The sequence below is a fragment of the Pholcus phalangioides genome, unplaced genomic scaffold (genome assembly GCF_987345545.1).
Source record: "Pholcus phalangioides strain wild (caught in Gottingen) unplaced genomic scaffold, Ppha-v1.0 ptg000009l_1, whole genome shotgun sequence".
NCBI lineage: Eukaryota > Metazoa > Arthropoda > Arachnida > Araneae > Pholcidae > Pholcus > Pholcus phalangioides.
Genome location: NW_028301602.1, coordinates 45380180 through 45398732, shown reverse-complemented (window position 1 = coordinate 45398732; position 18553 = coordinate 45380180). Strand labels below are relative to the sequence as shown.

At 35.0% G+C, this 18553-nt stretch overlaps 1 protein-coding gene across 1 annotated transcript in view; it reads right to left on the bottom strand.

The window, feature by feature from the left end:
- LOC149083180 (SEC14-like protein 2) overlaps positions 1–15874 on the bottom strand; it is a 31206-nt gene extending 15332 nt beyond the window's left edge. The window contains exons 1-5 of the mRNA XM_089236354.1: positions 15586–15874; positions 8398–8516; positions 3283–3358; positions 689–732; positions 474–533 (exon numbers count right to left, since the gene is read on the bottom strand). Of these exons, the coding sequence (XP_089092480.1) occupies positions 474–533; positions 689–732; positions 3283–3358; positions 8398–8454 (237 nt within the window). The 5' untranslated portion in view covers positions 8455–8516; positions 15586–15874. The remainder of the gene's footprint in view (positions 1–473; positions 534–688; positions 733–3282; positions 3359–8397; positions 8517–15585) is intronic.
- Between the last annotated feature and the right edge of the window lie 2679 nt (positions 15875–18553).

The window sequence follows — 18553 nt, the reverse complement described above, 5'->3', positions numbered from 1 at the left end:
TTTTCATAATATCTAATTTACACACACACATATATATATATATATATACCATATTGGTCAGGCATTTGAGTCGAAAGCATCACCTATCCGCTGCTTCAACTTTTGCAAGTCTTGTGGGAGGGGAATTTTTCCCCTACTCTCAAATTAGTGAGAGAGAAAAAAAATCCACGTCTGTGTGTTGAAGTTTTTGTATGCTTTAGTTTACAGTAAGTTTTATTTCGCTTATGCTTCCATTTTGAATAACAGTGGTTGTAGTGAACATTTAGGATATGATAGCTTTTCAGTGTTGCCAAATGAAACTTGGAGAGCCAACCTTTCACATTATACAGCTATATGTGAAAAATATCAATTAAAGCAGTGACACAGGAATGTTTTTTTTTTTCTACCAATGATTTTGAATTACCCTATATTATATGAAAACTCTAAGATTTTTATTTTGCCATTACTTGTACAGAAAAAATATAACTATTTACCTCCGGACTTTGATAGTTATGGATTTCATCGATGTTGAATTGTTTCTTCCATTCCAGATGCTAAAGAAAAAAGAAGTATCGAAATTATTTTTTGAATCCTCTTTACATGTAAGCAAAATGTGCATGTATGAAATATATGGCAATGAAGTATATGCATTTATATAAAAGCAAGAAAAGCAATACGAAGATTAAAAATAAAAGTAAACATAACTTACGTTTCTGACCATCGAAAATGCCTTATCAACATCGAAATTTCTCGCTGTAATGAAAATTCATAACGAAGATCAGATTTAAGAGCACACATATGTCTAGTTTAATCAATGGGATTTCAATCAATGAAAACAATTATTCTCTAGATAAATAGCACATTTTATCAGGCCCTGTCTATGTAAGTGTATCGTATTCTCATCATTAGCCGGTATGCTGGGTGACAGCGTGACACCTACCGGAAATACCCGTATTTTCCAGCATGCCGCGAAATTCCAGTTGCAAATGCCGGATAATTTTCAACTATCTGCGCTACAAGAATCAATTTAATTGGCTGATTTGAATTTTATCTAATCTCTACATTTCAGAATCCTTTGTGTTTTACGAGCTATGTTCAAATACAAATACAAACGCCACAACAGACAAAAATGTCCAACGAGGTGGCTGAAAAAAGAAAAAAAAAATCAAATTTCAAATCAGTTTTGAAAGGGGCCGTTCAAGTATTACGTCATCATCGATGGGGGTGGGGGGGTTTCCGATTTGCTGACTTTTGATGACAAGAGGGGGAAGGGGGTTTGGATAACGCTTACGTCATCAAACACCCTTTATGAAAATATGAAATATTCTTAATGACATCTTACTCGGTGCGCCAAAAAGGAGAAAAACCTTTCGATCGTTTGTGGGCACTTGAAGTAACATCCCCCCCTCCTATTGATAAGTGCCCTACAGAGCCACTTTAGTGATCACTAAATGTTTCGCGGATCCAAGTGATCTGGAAATGTGTCCGGACCGCTTAAGTGATCTGGAACCGTACCACGCATCACTGAAGTGATCCGTAATTATATGCCACGGATCACTTAAATAATCTGAGAATGTGCCGCAGGTATCTTGAGTGATGTAGAACCCGCACTGGGGGCCACTTAAGTGCTCTAAAACTACGTCACATGTCACTCAAGGGATCTGTAAATGTGTCACGGATCGCTTAAGTGTTCTGGAACTGTGTCCTGAGTAATTTGAGTACTCTGAAAATGTGTCACGGGCCGCTTTAATGTTCTGGAGTTGTACCACGGGACACTTAAGTGATCTGTAGATGCGCCGCTTAGTTCTTTTTTTTTTTTTTACAAAATTAGGTTTGAGGAGGGCAGGCCGCATCAGATAACCCCCCCCCCCCGGGGGCCAACGGCTTTTATGCGATTTATCATTGTATGGCTTAGAGGGTAGGTCGCTATGAATTTATTAAAGATAAATTTTGAGTTCATAGCCTTCAAATAACATTGAAATATTAACAGAAATTGATTATAATAACATATAAAGGTATTTATTTTCTTCCGAAATTTCAATTTGAAAAAAAATATTTTTTTTTGCATTAAAAAAATAAATTTTTGATCGTGGGAGGGGGGTACGAGAGCCCTCTACGCCCCCCCCCCCCGTGTACATCTCTGATCCCACCAATATGCGTTATGATTCAGAGGGTCAGAGCTGATGACGAAAATTTGCTGACAAGGGGGGGGGGGGTCAAAAATGCTAAAAATTTGCTTACGTAATACTTGAACGGCCCCAAATCAGTGAAGTGGCCCGACTCTCTAAAAGGTTGAGCATTCTAGCTCTAGAGCACAGGTTCTCTAACTGTGTGTGTGTGCGCCTCCACCCTTTGTTAGCGCCACCGCTCTGCGGCCCCCTTGACAAAGGTTTTTCGAAGAGATTTCTTGTAAAACTGCTCTGGGGGGAGCCGCGGAGAAGCGTTGATTAGGGAAAGGGGGTGCCGCGAGTTGATAAAGTTTGAGAACCCCTGCTCTATAGAGCAAAGAGGTTACGTTTACTTTTGTACCTCAAATCTTGATTTCTCAAAAATGTTGGATGCTAAGCATATTTATCGACGTATATTAGATGAGTTAAATGGAGATAAAAGTAGATTGTGCGTGTAAAATTGTAATTACCAAAACAAAAAAACCAATAAACTGCTCGGCAAACATAATGTAATGCAAAAGCGGAGTAATATTTATTCAATTTCTGGACTGCAATGAAAAATAACTTGAGAAACATCAAGAATATTTTGCATTACCGAGACGGTAATTAGAGCAATAAGTGAAATGTTCAATTTTCATTATTGTTTTCAAATTTCGGGGCAAAATGCACTCGCTACAATGAAAAACTATAATTTTATTTCGATTCGCTTATTTATTTAGTATTTAGTATTAATTGATATCGGTTTTTTGAATTTATTCGGTGATCATCATCAAACCTCGTTTTTCCCGGCATGCCGGGAATGAACAATGGATTCTAACATTCAAAAAGGTGGTATCCCCGATTTTTCCGACATACTTCGGGAAAAAATGGTATGTATAGCATGTAGATGAAAAACGAAACTGGAAGACCACCCAAACATAGATTTTGTACTAATTTTGATATGAAAATTAATCTTATAAATAATTATAGAAATTCGCGGCTACTTTTTTTTTGAAAATGACGCATTAAAAAACTCCAAACTCTTAACTTCAAAGTTCTTTTTCAGATAATATTGACTATTAAACACTTCACGATGAAAATATTTATTAAGATTAAGCAAAGAAAAGATATAACAACCAAAGTAAAGATCTCATACCTCTGAGAAATCTCATGAGTCGATACTCGTCTTCCGTCTCCTGTACGCCATGTTCATTTGCCACCCGATTCTTCAGCTGTGACATCATAACAAAAAAAAAGGTTTAATTAGCTAAAAATGCTTTCCCGAAATAATCTCATTTCTTAACTGGTTATCCTAAAATTTTTCGTAGAGATTCGACTTACGCCATGTCCCAAAAGTTTATAGACTCGTTTTTTTCTGTATTTGCCGCACGTGGTGTAATCAAATACAATTTTTTCACCGAAAAAGGGGGGGGAGGAGGAACATTTTTTCAATAATTTAAAGAACATTTTTCAAAAAATAAAAAAAATTGTATTTATATTCATTAATTTGTGAAATTATGGTGTCTCAAAAAGTTTATGGAAACTATTGAATACTGTATATGCAAATTTGAAACGCGTGATCGTGTCGCAAGTCTTGAAACCTATAAACGCAGCAAGACAGAATAAGGTGTGAGAGAATCTTTTATTTGCAAGACGGCGAAAGCAACGTAACTTTTATGTGGATGAGATTAACAAAATTTTGAGACTTGCAAAGTAAGCCTATTGAATATTTTCCAAAGGCTTTAAATCGTAGCAAAATCATAATTTATCTCGTTTTAGTCAGTAGAACGCCTTACCATCCAAAATCACGTCCCGAAGAACTTCGATATACGACTTTACACGGCGATAGGTTGATAAAAATAATGAAATCTACCCAGGTGTTGTGTGTTTGTTGAAATTCTGCTGGAATTTTCATATGATTCGCACTATTATCTGGCAATAAAATTATTGAGAAATAAAATTTATATTTCTCGCGCATGAGCAATTAATAATTATTTACTAAAAATAGTCATATCTCATTGAATAATAAATTATCACATTTTGAATTTCCATACACTATGTCTCATGTACAACGTCATATTTTTCTATAAATTTCGTAAAAATATGTTGAAAACTCGTATGTCATAAACTCATAAGCAAAAATTACGCGAGGGAAATCGGAATTTTTATAGAAAACATTTATATTTTCGTAAATATACACGCTATTCCAATGAAAATGCACAGAAGTATTGCACAAAGTCAGTGCAACATTTTTTGCAAGCCATTTGCAGATTTTTCTGATACAGGATTGCTCAAAAACTCTTTTTCCTTATTTAATCTTTTGTCAGTTCCCCCAAATGCACTCTGACTAAATTTTCTCTGGAAATTGTGAGTATCAATGAAGGTTATATATGATCGAAATTCCGGAAAGATTCATCCCGTGTTTTTCTCGAAATTTGAGAAAGTGTCTGAAGTCCAAAAAGGACACAGACTTTTGGAAACGTAGTGTATTTGATTATTCTATAAGCTAAAAATTGTAAACGCCTTCATTTATATTTAGTCTTTTATTTTCATATAAAAATGTTTTTCTTTCAAATCAGTTATTGAATGCTAATTGCATCTGGTCTGCAATACAATATTTTTTACACATTCATGCATTATTTTATTTTTCATTGTCTGAAAAATAACTTTTTCGAGGTTCTCTATAAACTTTTGGACCAAAGTGTAGATGAATTTTGTGCTTCATTTGAGTTTTTTCGTTTGGTAATTTTTAAAACATTACACATGGTATCCGATTCAAATGTCTCTATTTTTGAGCCACTCTTTACAAGAAGTTTGAAAAGATAAGAAAAGTAACAGTAAACCTCTCTTTTGCGTACACCGATGGGACAGAAAAATTCGTCCGTAAAGACGGGCGACCGTTAATCAGGGATTTGAAATGCATATTTTCATTATACGAGGAGAAATTATTTGATCGTAAAAGAGAGGTGACCGCATCTAAGTGGTGTCCGTTAAGAGGGGTTTTGCTGTAAATAGAAAGCAACACTTTTTCAAAGTTTTTTGTAAAAAAATTACTGCATTTCCGCATTCACTCTCTCTCTCTCTTTTTTTTGCCCGGATGAAGAATGGCCCAATGACCATATCATGTAAAAGATTTTGAAATTGTTTCGTTTTTTCACTACGAAAATTGCTTGGATATTTTGGAAGAGAGGAGATTTTTTAAGAAAACCGTAGGCCGCCCATTTTTCTACGACCAGATTTGTAAAAATTCATAGTGATTTGTGAAGAAAAGTTGAATGGAAGAAACACCAGGAAATTTGCCTCGGCATCATGTCCAGAAATTCTCTTTCCTAGATGCGTTTAGGCTGAGAAAAAACATCTCGCTTTGTAAATTCGATTCACTTTATGTGTTTTTTTTTGTGTGTGGAACCAATTAATCAGGTAATAAAGTGAGGGGCGCTTATGAATTGTTGAAGGCAGCAAATAAGAATAATTATTCTTATCAAACGAGTGAATAAGCATTTAGAATTTCATTTTTTTTTGGAACAAAACTTCCAGAAAATTTATTGGAATCACGACTCAGCAATTACAACTCACTGACGGACAATTTCTAACAAGTCCGTTAACGACACAGAGTAATAATACTATAGAGTGCGCGCGAGGGGTTACAATGTGAAGCAAAGATCCGGAGTCACGTGACTCCGGTCAAAAGGCTGGTCAGGGAATCTCGCTGGCAATGCTTTCCTTATGGCTATTCGTATGACGATCTGCACGCGCTGTCTTATTTTTGATTAGAATGGTCAACACTTGCGCAGCTTTCGGATGTTCTGAGCGGTTTAGGAAAGGGGGACCAGTATCCTTTCACAAGGGAATACTTTTTTGCTTATTCCTCTTCTTATAAATTAAAAATTGGAATATTAAATTGACGATGCAATGGATTTCTGACGTAGTCTCAGTTTTTAACGACTCCATTTTTGATTTAATTCAATTAAAGTTCCAAGTTTTGGTAAAATTCAAATGTCATGAATCATTATTAAATGTTTTAATAGAATTTTTGGCAATAAATGATTGAAATTGTGAGTTTTATGAAGTTTTAACTGAAATATACGTCTCCGCAAGATTTGGCGAGATTTGGCGAGCTAGTGAGTTCATTCGAGTTTTGCTCAACTTGGAAGAAAATACGCTTTTCAGAAGGAGAAATTTATGAAAAATATTCTATTTAAATAGAATGTGAGGAAACTTCCCCCCCCCTCTAGACAATTGCAGTTTTGCATAAAAATGCATAACAACCTCTAAAAATAATAGTATTTTTACCCCTCTTCACACCTGACATAAAACTATTACAGAAAAGAAATTTTTTTATTCATTAATTTATGTTTGTTGTATGTGAAATTGCCGCTTCAAACAAGAAAATTAATTATTCAATTGATTTTTTGAGTCAATATTTGTACTAAGACCTGAAGTCATATATTGTGTACCTCAGATGTTATCTTGAAAAAGAATCATTCTAAAAACGATTTAATACCTTAAATTAAGATTAACATATGCATACTTTTGGAGCGAAGAGATTACATATGTCATATATATATATATATATATACATATATATATATATATGTGACATGTGTAAATATTATGTTATGTATATGAAATATTATATCCTAAAATATTATATATATATACACACTTTAAATTATTACATATATACTCTACATGGAATTTTAATTCTTATAATTTAGAGAAATTGATGATGAGATTCTGTAATTTTCTTGAGTAAAATCTATTTTAATCCTGAAATATTATGTAAGTGTTTACAGTTTTGTGTGATGAGGTTATAAAAGGTTTTTCAGGAATGTTAGAAATGAAACTTTTTCTTATTGTTTGAATATTATTTCATGACTGAATATGGTATGAGTGTGAATGTGTTACATTACATAACATAATATGATGCATTATAATTAATTATACATTAATTATGAGTATATAGAGTAATTGTAATGTTCTGGAAAGATATATTTTTGTTTTAATAACCCCTAATTTTCGAAATTAAAAGCGACAAAGTGAATGAAGAGAATATTTAAAAATATAAATGAATTAGGCTTTACAACATATACGTTGTTCCGTTTTCCAATATTTGTTTATTTTATAGAATTTATTTTTTCAAATCTGATACTCCCTAAATATTTCACATAAAAATGAGTGAAATTCATTGAAAAAATGAAGGAAAGTTTTCATCAACTTGATCGAATTGAGTCAAATTTCGTTACAGCAACATCCTAGCTTCTGCGAAAACGCGCCAAATGTAATAGCGCAGAACCTGTTCTTTCCCCGACAATACTGCTCATCTTTTCTTCACGTTCGACAAGTTTTATGAATAGCGTGCGCGGTCTATTTATATCTTAAGTCTATGGTTAACGAGAGATTTCACTTGTATGCACAGTGTAGGCAGTTTAATATGATCACATTGGGACCCGGGGTTCCTGATTAGAATAACCGATTGATAAATTTTCTCGAAAACAAAATCCCGGTTGTAAGTACGATGACCATATGTCCCGTTTGGTTGAACGGGGCGTATGGAAACGGAACAACTCCGTCGTTCTTCTTTCCCACATAATTAGGTTTCAAAATGTAAAATCATGCATGTTTTTGTGATTTTTCAAAAATGGGATTTCCCTCGCCTCCACCCACATTTTCAAACTAAAATCTTTTTTTTTTTTAAATTCAGAAATTGTCAGGAGATAGAATGAAACTGTCGAATTACGAATCGCGATACTTTTTATAATGAACGATATACGCGTCCCTTGTGAAAATCTTCTAGCCTAGAAACTGTGAATGTGGTCAGTTTAAAGAAACTGACCAAGAATTCAAGAAAGGGCATTTTTTTACCTAACACAGGCCTTCACTATGGGAAAGTCATTGCAAAAGCGCAACACGTACATGGAATCACAGCAGCTATTAAGGCCCGATTAGGAATTGTGAACCTGAATATAGAAATTTCTGTCAATAAGGAAGTCTTCTGACTTCCTACATAGCCTTGCAGATTGATAATGATAACTTATGGGGGGAAAATGAGTCTGATTCATCCTTAGCTTGTTCAAAACATGCAAAAAGAAAAAAGCTTCCGACGAACAAAAATTGATAATATAAATCGGAGGCCTAATAATTTGAAGATTTTTTTTCTCATGTTATGATACTGGTCCGTTCCGTATTTTGCAAAAATGATAACAATACCCGAATAGTAACATCATACGTGATTCTAATAAGCGGCGTCTGTTGCATTTCTTTTACTTACTTGGATCAGTGAGAGCTTCTGTTCGTGTGGGATAGTTGTCGGAACAGTCCGCTTCATGGCTTTTCGTAGTGAGCACCAGTTGAAAATAAAATATCGCCAAACCGAGATTTTCGATTATCCTGAAATACACGAAATGCACGTCACTTTCCTATCACACAGAAATCAAGGTTAAAAAGAAAAGGGAACATTTCAAATCATTTTGATTTAGTATCTATCGGGGAAAGGTGCTACCAGAAATTACCTCAATGAAATACGATCCTTCGTCCAATAGGAGAAAGCCATTAAGATTGAAAACCGAATAGATCTTATTTCGACTACGTGAACCAGTACTCGGCAGTACGTAGTATGGCGGAAAATTTTCTCAATTTTCCTGCAGGTGTGGGGAAATCGTCGTTCAGAAAAACCATAAAAATGCTCTTGATTACGGAGATAAGAAATCGAATAATCAATCGTAAAATACTGAAAATACTGTTGGGGGGGAGGAAGAGGGAAAGGGGTGTATGACATCACATATAGACGTGATAATTTTTGTTGCATCAAGGTCATATTATGGTCAAATTAGCCAAATACGGTTTAGATCAATGTTTTTCAACCGCTGGTCCGCGAAACATTTCAACCAATCCATATAGCCGCTATGTTATTTTAGATTTATTAACCCTTTAAGGGGTTTTTTGAAATTTCCCTGATCTGCATTATAACTGCCACAGTGGAAATCACTAAACCTTCTGCAAAATGGCAAATATTTTTTCAGGAAGAATACTTTCTTCCGTTTCTCCCGATTTCACGCAAGTGAAAATGGTCCCCCCACCAACTAGAAGAATAATATTTTAAAAAACTCAAGGAAGAAAAATACTCTTATTGTTTCCTACTGTTTATACTGTACGTAGTATTTCTACACTACCCCGAACTGAAGGGATGAAAAAAAATACCCCGTCTCTCTCTCTCTCTTCTCCAGTTATCAAAACTTTGAAAGAAAACTGACTCCACCCACTGGCAGTTGATCTAATAGTTAGGAGCCATTCAAGTATTACGTCAGAATTGGAGGGGGGCCTCCACTGCACGGAGCCATTCAGCATACACATACGCTCCAAGGAGAGGAAATTCTGTCTTCATAGCTTAGCTGATAGAGCACTCGTCCGGCAAGCGAGAGACCGGGGTTCGAGTCCACGTGAGGGTAGAGATGAATTTTTCTTTCCTGAAACATCGGTATCTCCTCACTCAGCCAGACTCTCCGACACGACCCAACCTCCTAAGAGGTGAAGAGAGGAAGTTGTCTTACACAACAGCTATGGGCGTGAGCGGTCATCAATCAATCACTCAGCCAGTTTTCCGTATCTGTCCCATTAACATGGGAGAGTGACATCTTTCGTCATATGAGGGCCACTAATGCCTCTACTTCAGTGCCTCACATCACAGTGCGTGAAATACGCAAGGCATGGTCGTGTCTCCAGTGGTGTAAATGGTGGCATGCTTGCCCGGTATGCAAGGGGGGGGGGAGGGGTTCTAGTAGGAGAAAAGATGACTTTTCTTTCTGAGTTCACCTCAGCGTAATATCCAGAAAATATCTGATTCCTCTAAGGAATTTCTAATGAATTGACTCTTGAAGGAACGTGTGTTATGTTCTTGGCTCTAACGTATTTATGTTGTCAGAGCTATGCTTGTTTCGTGATATATTAATGCTGTCCTGTCATCTGGCTTCTACGTTTTGAAATAAAAATAGCGAATTCCTGAATTTTTTGTAAGTATAGTGAATGTCTACCTGCTCTCTGCGTTATGAGCAACTACAATGTAGATTCTACATCATTGCCGTATAACCTCGATTATCCGGGTGCGAATCAACCGGGTAACCAGCTACAGGAATCCTTATCTGTGTTGTTATTGTTAGTGGTTATTTTTCATTGGTAATCTAAAAAATTTTGTGAAGGTTTGGTAATAAAACAAAGCATTTCCATTTCGTAGAACTGCATTTCTCTCTTCATTCTTTTACAGAAGTCCCATTTCAACGTGTTGAAACGGCAGCCTCTCCCCTTTCCCATATCCCATATCCACGCATAAGACCTAAGAACCAAACATTGCCCCGGGGGGCGATCCGCATTTGAAGATTTTCAGCAAATTACAGGCGATGCCGGAAGAAAGCTTCTCATGTATAGGAGATGTTGGTTGAAATGCATTGTTTTTTCCTTACAACTGAAAGACAAGGCACAAAGATTCCGCCATCAGATATGTACACTGGATATTCATTTTAAACAGGTAAAATGAATAAATACCTTTCTTTGTTTGCAATTTTGTCATTCCAAATGATTTTTTTCATTCGGAATAACAAATAAAAAAAAATTTCTCGGTGGTTTAACCGTAATTTTCTGTTATCCGTGTTCCCCTTCCCCACCATTACCTCGGATAATCGAGGATACAATTTTTATACGGCGCCCAGTTAAAAGAAACTACAATAAGCAAAATTTACGCCTCTCTATTTGGAAAGACGTTTTTGGAATAGGAGATCGGCTCGCAATCTACTGGCCGATCGCTGTCGTAAAATATTTTAGTTGTGGCCAAAATAATAATAATAATAAAATTGATAATAAATGTCGCATGAAAAGCATAGGCACGCAGTTTCAGTTTCTCTATTTTCAGTTGAAGTTGTCTACGTCGTTGAGTTCCAAAATATACGTCATACAAGTTTTTCAAAATCTCATACGTTAAATGTGATTTTCGACGCACAATAAAGATTAAGGAAGTTCATTCAAAGATAGATAATTTGTTACTTTTCGAGAAAAGAATAAAAGGTAGACGTATTTTTCTTTTTGCTCCTAAAACTAATCGGTTTAATATGGTAATTTGTCGATTTTAAAAAGCAGTAAAGCAAAAATAACAGAGCTTGTGGAATACAAAAAGGGTTGATTGAATCTAACCTTGGAAGTTAAAGATTTCGTCAAAATTCTTCCAGAAGTCATAAAATATTATGTATGATATATGATTTTTTATTCTTAACAAGTCCTATTACTGAGTCGTCAATATGTCATTATTGCATCAATCACGTGCACTTCCTTCACGTTAATATTTTTTTGAAGAGAGAAAAAAATTAAGGAAAAAAATTCAGTTCACATAAATAGTCACAGAATAAACAACCAATAATTGGGTTTTTTTAATAATAATAATAAAATAGATTTTATTGCGCGTTTTTTTTTTCTTTTATTCAGGAAGGTGAAAAAATTCTCAAGTTTCCTCTTTATTTTGAAGTTCGAATCGAACGAAGTACATCCATTCCGATTTTTTTAGAACTGGCAACTGGTTGGATTCATTTGAGAATTTCCTCGAAATAAAAATAAAAAAGTTTAATAACTGGTTTCAAAAATTGTATTTTCTAAAATCAAAACTGAAATATATATATATATTTTCATTAAATACCAAATCTTTTAATGGTTCAATACACGGGTTCTTAACCTTTTGTGCTCCACGGTCCCTTTGCGCCAATAATGCGAAGGTCAGGGGTTCCCCCCCCCTCCTCCTCTCTATGCTCCATAAGATGAAGGTCACGAACCCCTTTGTAGAATAATATTTGATACATAATAATACTAAATAAATAAGTTAATTGTTTCCTCCCCAATGTCACGGGCCCTCTAAAACCTCTTCAAGGACTCCTACTTAAGTACCATTGATTAAAATTGTAATATTTATTTTCAAACGAAAAAGAAACGATGAAAAATATACACTGAACTAAGACGAAAATAACAATTAAAACGATGCAATATTCACCCCCCCCCCACACGCAATTCAATATTTATATTTTCTATCTATAATAATATTTCCTACTTATAATAATATTTTCAATCTATCCGTGTTCGCAAAAATTTGCATTACGGAACGCACGTAACCTGCAATCCTTCTATGGACCACTTTTGATGCATACAGCATAACCCCTCCGATCCTGGTGCCATAACTGTGTGCGTCACTTTTTCTCACTATAGACTTTTTTCTTTTGACCTCGGGGAGTTAAGCCCAGAGACAAGGATTGTGTAAGTTTTGAGTTAGAAATATGGTGAATATGAACATTATGGGGCTTTCATCGGGGGCAGCACTTGAAGTCGAACTTTCGGGGGTGTTTTAAGATGACTTCCAGAAGAAAGAGCCTCCGGGAAAAGTGGGATTTTTACATAAATTTTGGCAATAAAATTCTGGAAGAAACTACGTGTGAATATGAATTTGCCCTGTATCATCTTAGCTGAAAAAATTCGAACGAAGTGAACCATTTCTTCACATAAATAAGAAAATTTAAAATTTGAAGAAAAAAAATAAATAAATATTTACTGACATTAATGTTTTTAATGTATTTTTGAATGCTACCAAAAATGCAAACACATTTCGAAAGTTCCAAAAAAAACGAATGCTCGGATCTGAAAGGGCTAATGAGATATGTTCCGAGGTTTCAGAAACTTGTACTTGGTATTTTACACAGGGCCTACAGCATAGTTTCCCAACCTTTTTTGTCCCATCGCCCCCTTCTTCAGAAATTTTTTTCTCCCATCGCCCCCCCCCCAAAACAATCTAACCCATAGGATCCTATGTTGAACCCGTAGCTTCTACCGCCCCCCTGGAACATACCATCGCCCCCCCAGGGGGCGTTAACGCCCACGTTGGGAATCACTGGCCTACAGCATCACAGCAAATAGATTTAACAGAAAACAACAATGAATGAACTGTCACAGATTACGTTAACTCTATATCGCTCCTATCTAAATAATGGCATTATAAAGCTTCATTTTTCACAAAGCTGTGGAAGTTAGGTAACAGCAATAGCAAAAAACAGAATGAAATTAATCTCTGTCGCAAGCATGAACAAATTATACTGAGAAATTGAATTGAATTAAAAATATCATCTCTTCATACAAAAACACCAACTGGGGCGAAAAAAAAATGAAGAGAATCTCTGTAACGTTTGTGGGTGGCGAAGCACTGACGCTAGTGACCACAAATAATATTCAGTCCATACATATGCAGAAATTAGTCAAGTTAACGACACGTTATACATAGAGATGAGCCATCGAACGTAAAAATACGGTTAAGAACCGATAGACATTCATTGCATTGTTTTTACTCGATTATATCATTTAATTTTAAGAATTCTTCCGTTATATTTATTTTTTCTCCAACTGTAATTGGATTATCTGTTGTTGGAGTGGTGAATAAATAAATTAATTAATTCCCCACTATATTTGAATTATGATGATATCTGGTGAGATTCCATCATAATTTATTTTTCTTTGCCTAAATTCCACAGGTTAATTTTCTTGAATTGATTCCGATTACCCTTATAAAATATCGTTTTTCATAAAATACCGTATTTACTCGCGTATAGGTCGAGGTATGCTGCAGAGAAGAGCTACGTGCGTCCTTATTGGCACACGGAGCTTGAGTATCATCATCTATACATTGTATATTGTTTATTATATTACATGTGTATATATATATATATATTGAGTACATATAATGTATATATATTGTTTGTAATTGAATTTTTAATTGTGTTGCTGTATTTTTTGAAAATATATGATATCCATATTTGTTATGGACATCTTTTTCTCAGCCACCTCGTTGGGCATTTTGCCTGTTGTGGCGTTGTATTTGTATTTGCATGATTTTAAGGATCAAAATGAGGAAAAATATATATATATTCAATTTAATTCAACTCCTTATTTTTTTCGTTTATTCACAGTTAATGGCATAAGCTTTTCAGGGCGAGACGACGTAAATACAGGGTGACGTAAGTCGAGGTATTATTTTGTGTGAGTCAGTTCTGAATAAATTAGGGGGGGGGGTGGCACTCAGAATGGTGTTACAAAAAGTATTGAAAACTTACCAAAGATATAGAAAACTTTCACAAATTCTGAAATTATGTCTCATAAATTCGCAGTTTTCATTAATTCTGGAACTATTTCTGTCACTGGGTTTTCGTTCATAAATTTTCGAATATTTCATTAATTTTTAATTATATTACTACTACCCGAATCTGACTAATTTTTTCATCAGCATTGAATTTTTAATAAATCCCAAATTATCATTTTCAATCAGTCAGAATTATCATCAGTTCCGGAGTTTATTTCTTAAATAAATCCCAATTTTTCATTGAATTTTTGTCTTTTTATTAAAATTTGGTGGTCAGATATTTACGCTCGCTCATATAGGACGATCTAGGTTTTTGAAGCTGTGAAAATTGAATAAAAACCTCGTCCTATATACGCGAGTAATTTATTTTATTCCAACAGATATACTAGAGATATCAAAACCACTCGTGAAACGCAACCACACTCTGGCCAAAGCTGTAACGAGAGGGTGGTCTTGGAGGTCTGGTCCCCCCCCCCCCCGCTCGAAATATGAGAAAATGACTGAAATAAGGGGGAAAAGATAGTCAAATCTATTGTTCTGTCACTTTGTCCCCCCCCCCACCCTCCTGAAATGTAAGTGGTCCCCACCTCCGAACGAAATTTCTAGTTACGGGTCTGACTCTGAATGTTGATGAATTACAATACTGGTGAACAAACTACGATTCGTGGGCCATTCGACAATGTCTTATCAGGTTGCAAATTAATTAAAAAATACAATCAACGCTCGATTTCACGCACCAACGCATTTTCACGAACTAGTTCTCTGGTCCCAAACAGTTGTCATTTCCACAACTCTTTAAGCGGCATTAACGATATATATCTCGCCTTCTTAAAAGACTTATTTTAACGTTGACAAGTCCAGATATTTTATAAATTTGATTTCTCAGTGGAATGTTTTCCCTATACCCCCCTAGTTCGCACCTTCGGAAGAAACTTTCTTCACAAAAAAAAAATTTTGAAGGGGGTATAGTGATTTCTGCTACGCCGCTGAAAAAGTTCTTTATTAATTCTTTTATTCTTAATTCTTTCCCATTTACGAATTAATTGATCGTACGAGTTCGTAAAATATGAGCGTTGACTGTTTCTGAATATACATGCAGCATAAGACATAAATATAAGCAACATATGTGTGCAAATTAATGATATAATGCAGTGAAATCCTCTGCAATATTTAAAATAATTATGTATTTCACCCTGGAATATGCCGTTTACACTGTCACTAGAAACAATCCTGGGAGAAATACAGTCCACAAGCCAGATAAGTTTGTTGGTCCATAAAATAAGGATAATGGTAAATTATATGTCTTACCAGTAATTTCAGCTGATCGGATCCAGGCTCAGTACCACACGCGAGACTGTCGATTCGAAGAAACGAATGATCTCTTTAAAAGAAAAAAGGGTATTTTGTAGACCTTCGTCTCAGTTTTTATCATAAAGTTAAATCTCAGAGCATTCACTGAACGTTCTTGAATAATGCAAGGAGTTTTTTCCCTTACGTTCTTATACATTAGATGTATCTGTTCTTTTTCCAATGCCATTCATTATGTACGCCCCTGAATGATAAGCGTATCATCATCACCATCATCATCCTCTCAATAGCAGCACTTTTCCTTTTAGAAAAATCTCGGGATTTGTTTGCATTTAAGAAAAAGGGAATCAATGCAAAATAACGCGGAGGGGAAAAGAAAATTGATAGTTATTAGGGAAAAAAATTCTGGTGAAAGGAAAACTATTAAGTTATAATGGAACGAATATTCCACAATAATTATATACATGTAAAAAAAACAATCATTTCGCATTCTTCCGGAAAATCATCGTCAACTTTTAAGATGAAATCAAGGAAACTTTTTTCAATTTACTGTCTAGAGAATCATCTCGATGGTTCCGATTTGATTAGAAACGACTGGAAAAAATTGAGATGCGTTTCTCATACTGAATGCATATATATACACGGGGAAAAAAACGCAATGCCTCTAAAAAATTACTCTGCTTCTAATTTTTGTCTACATCTACTTGTTAATAAAAGAAAAAGAACAAAAGAAAGGAAGCATTACTAAAAGGCGAAATTAATATTGGAGAACTCGTGTGTAGAAATCACAGATTAGCCATCGGATGAAATTTCACGTTTGCTTCGGGAACTGCTTCACTCCTTTTCTCCACCTATTATAAACACATTTAGTTCTTGAAAAACAAGCCTCACGTGTACCTACCTAATAGGCTGAAGTTATTTATTTATTGGGTAAAAAAATATGCAACGTGATCCTGAACAGACGCGTAATTTGACAGATCATTTTATAAGAGATTAAATTTAATTAGCCTATTTGAAAAGCACAGTATTCCAGAGTTTTCGACAAATTGTAAATAGGCAGTAAAAATTTCGAATTAATTTTTTTTTCAGAAATCAACTATTGATTGCTATTATTCCAAACGCAATCAATCCGTTCTGGTACAGACATGATAATTTTAGAATTTTGTCTACGCAGCTTCGGGTTTACACACAGGTGTGTTTTACTTCACACAATACTTTATATTATCCAGTCCAATGTACTAATTAGCATTTCAACAAATCTAGCGTTTTCTATTCTTCGGATTATTATACTTATATAAAATTATAGCGTGATTAAGGTATCTGAAAAAGATTGGGAATAGAATGGAGGAAATAAAACTACAGTAGAGCATCGATTTTATACGATCAATACCGATACATCGGTTAACCGAAAACGTTCCAATCGGCAAATTCAAATTTTGCGCGCCATGTAGAAGTTCCGCTAGCGGTCGATAGTCTCAGCTCTTTTAAAGCAAAAGAAAATAGCAGATTTCTTTTCCTAAACGGTAGGCTATTACTTTAATGGCCATTTTGAACTTGTCAAACTAAGCTAGCTGTGTTATTTGTAAGACGAGACGTGTGATACAAAATATATAGTTTTGTGTTTAATATCACTGTTTCTTTGTTTCTCATTGCTCCTATGACACTGGTACAATTTTTTTCCCTATGAATGATCAGTTATTCGAAAAATTAGTTATCCGAACACTCCCAGTCAGGACATATTGTCCATGTCGGAGGAGTCATAATAAATATGAATAAAAACTCCTCTGTAGCACACTAGTACCGTAATTTCCTGCGTATGATCTGCATGTGAAAATTTCATTCGTAAAAAGTGAAATATTTAAGAACGTAAAGGGCTGTTTGCTTCGTTTTATGTAGGGGAAAAAAATGTCAATTTTTCTACTCTCATCTAAACGCCATCTATAAATCTTTGAAGCACTGCCTATCTTCGAGTTCAGTAATTTCATTTTTTAAGTCATTTCGGATAGAACGTATGCGGTAGTGCTTTGGATATGTTATACATTCATTCTTCCACCTGAGTCAAAATTATTAAAAAAATGTTTTTATTTGTTTGTGTTTACTGTCGCAATGTAAAAATGGCCTTCAAAGAGAAATCGTTTAATTATTTAATTAATTAATTTTGGATCGATATCTTCACTGGGTCATTTGAGTTACATATGTGCGCCTTGGAAAAAGAATCAGTAAAACCGTTAAAAAATTTTGAATATTTATTTCTATTTCAATCTACAGATAACACGAGGCAGCATATAATCCAAGTTTAGGAATTTTTATGGCTTTTACAATGCACTAGCTGTTACCCGCGGCTGCGCTCACGTGGATTTGGAAATCTGAAAATTACTCGGCGATGATTCACCCATATAGTATTTGAACCTGTCATGATCTCCTTGGGGTATTGAATTTTCATAAATTCAGTCTTAGGGGGTGTCTACATTATGAAATATAATACTGACCAAATTTCATATTTATGGCTTCAGTGGTTTCAGCTCGGCACACATTGCCCCATATGACCTTTGAACCGCTTTATGACCACCTTAGAGGTTTAAATGTGAAAAATCCCTCCTCAGTGATTCTTCACATAATAAAATAGAATAACTGACTAAATTTCATATTTGTAGCTTCAGCGATTTCGACTCGACTCATCGATGATTGCTCCATGCAACCTTTAAACCCCACCCCCTATTAGGGGTTGAATTTTGAAAAAATAATTTTTCAATGAGTCTACATTACAAAATAAAAATACTGACAAAATTTCATATTTTTCATTTCAGTGGTTTCGGTTCGGCGTGATGCTGCTATATAACCTTTAAACTCCCTCGTGACCCTTTTAAGGAGGGGACGGAAGTTCTAAAATCCCTTCTTTAGTGAGTCACTGCATCACGAAATGAAACTACTGACCAAATTTCATATTTGTAGCTTCAGCGGTTTCGGA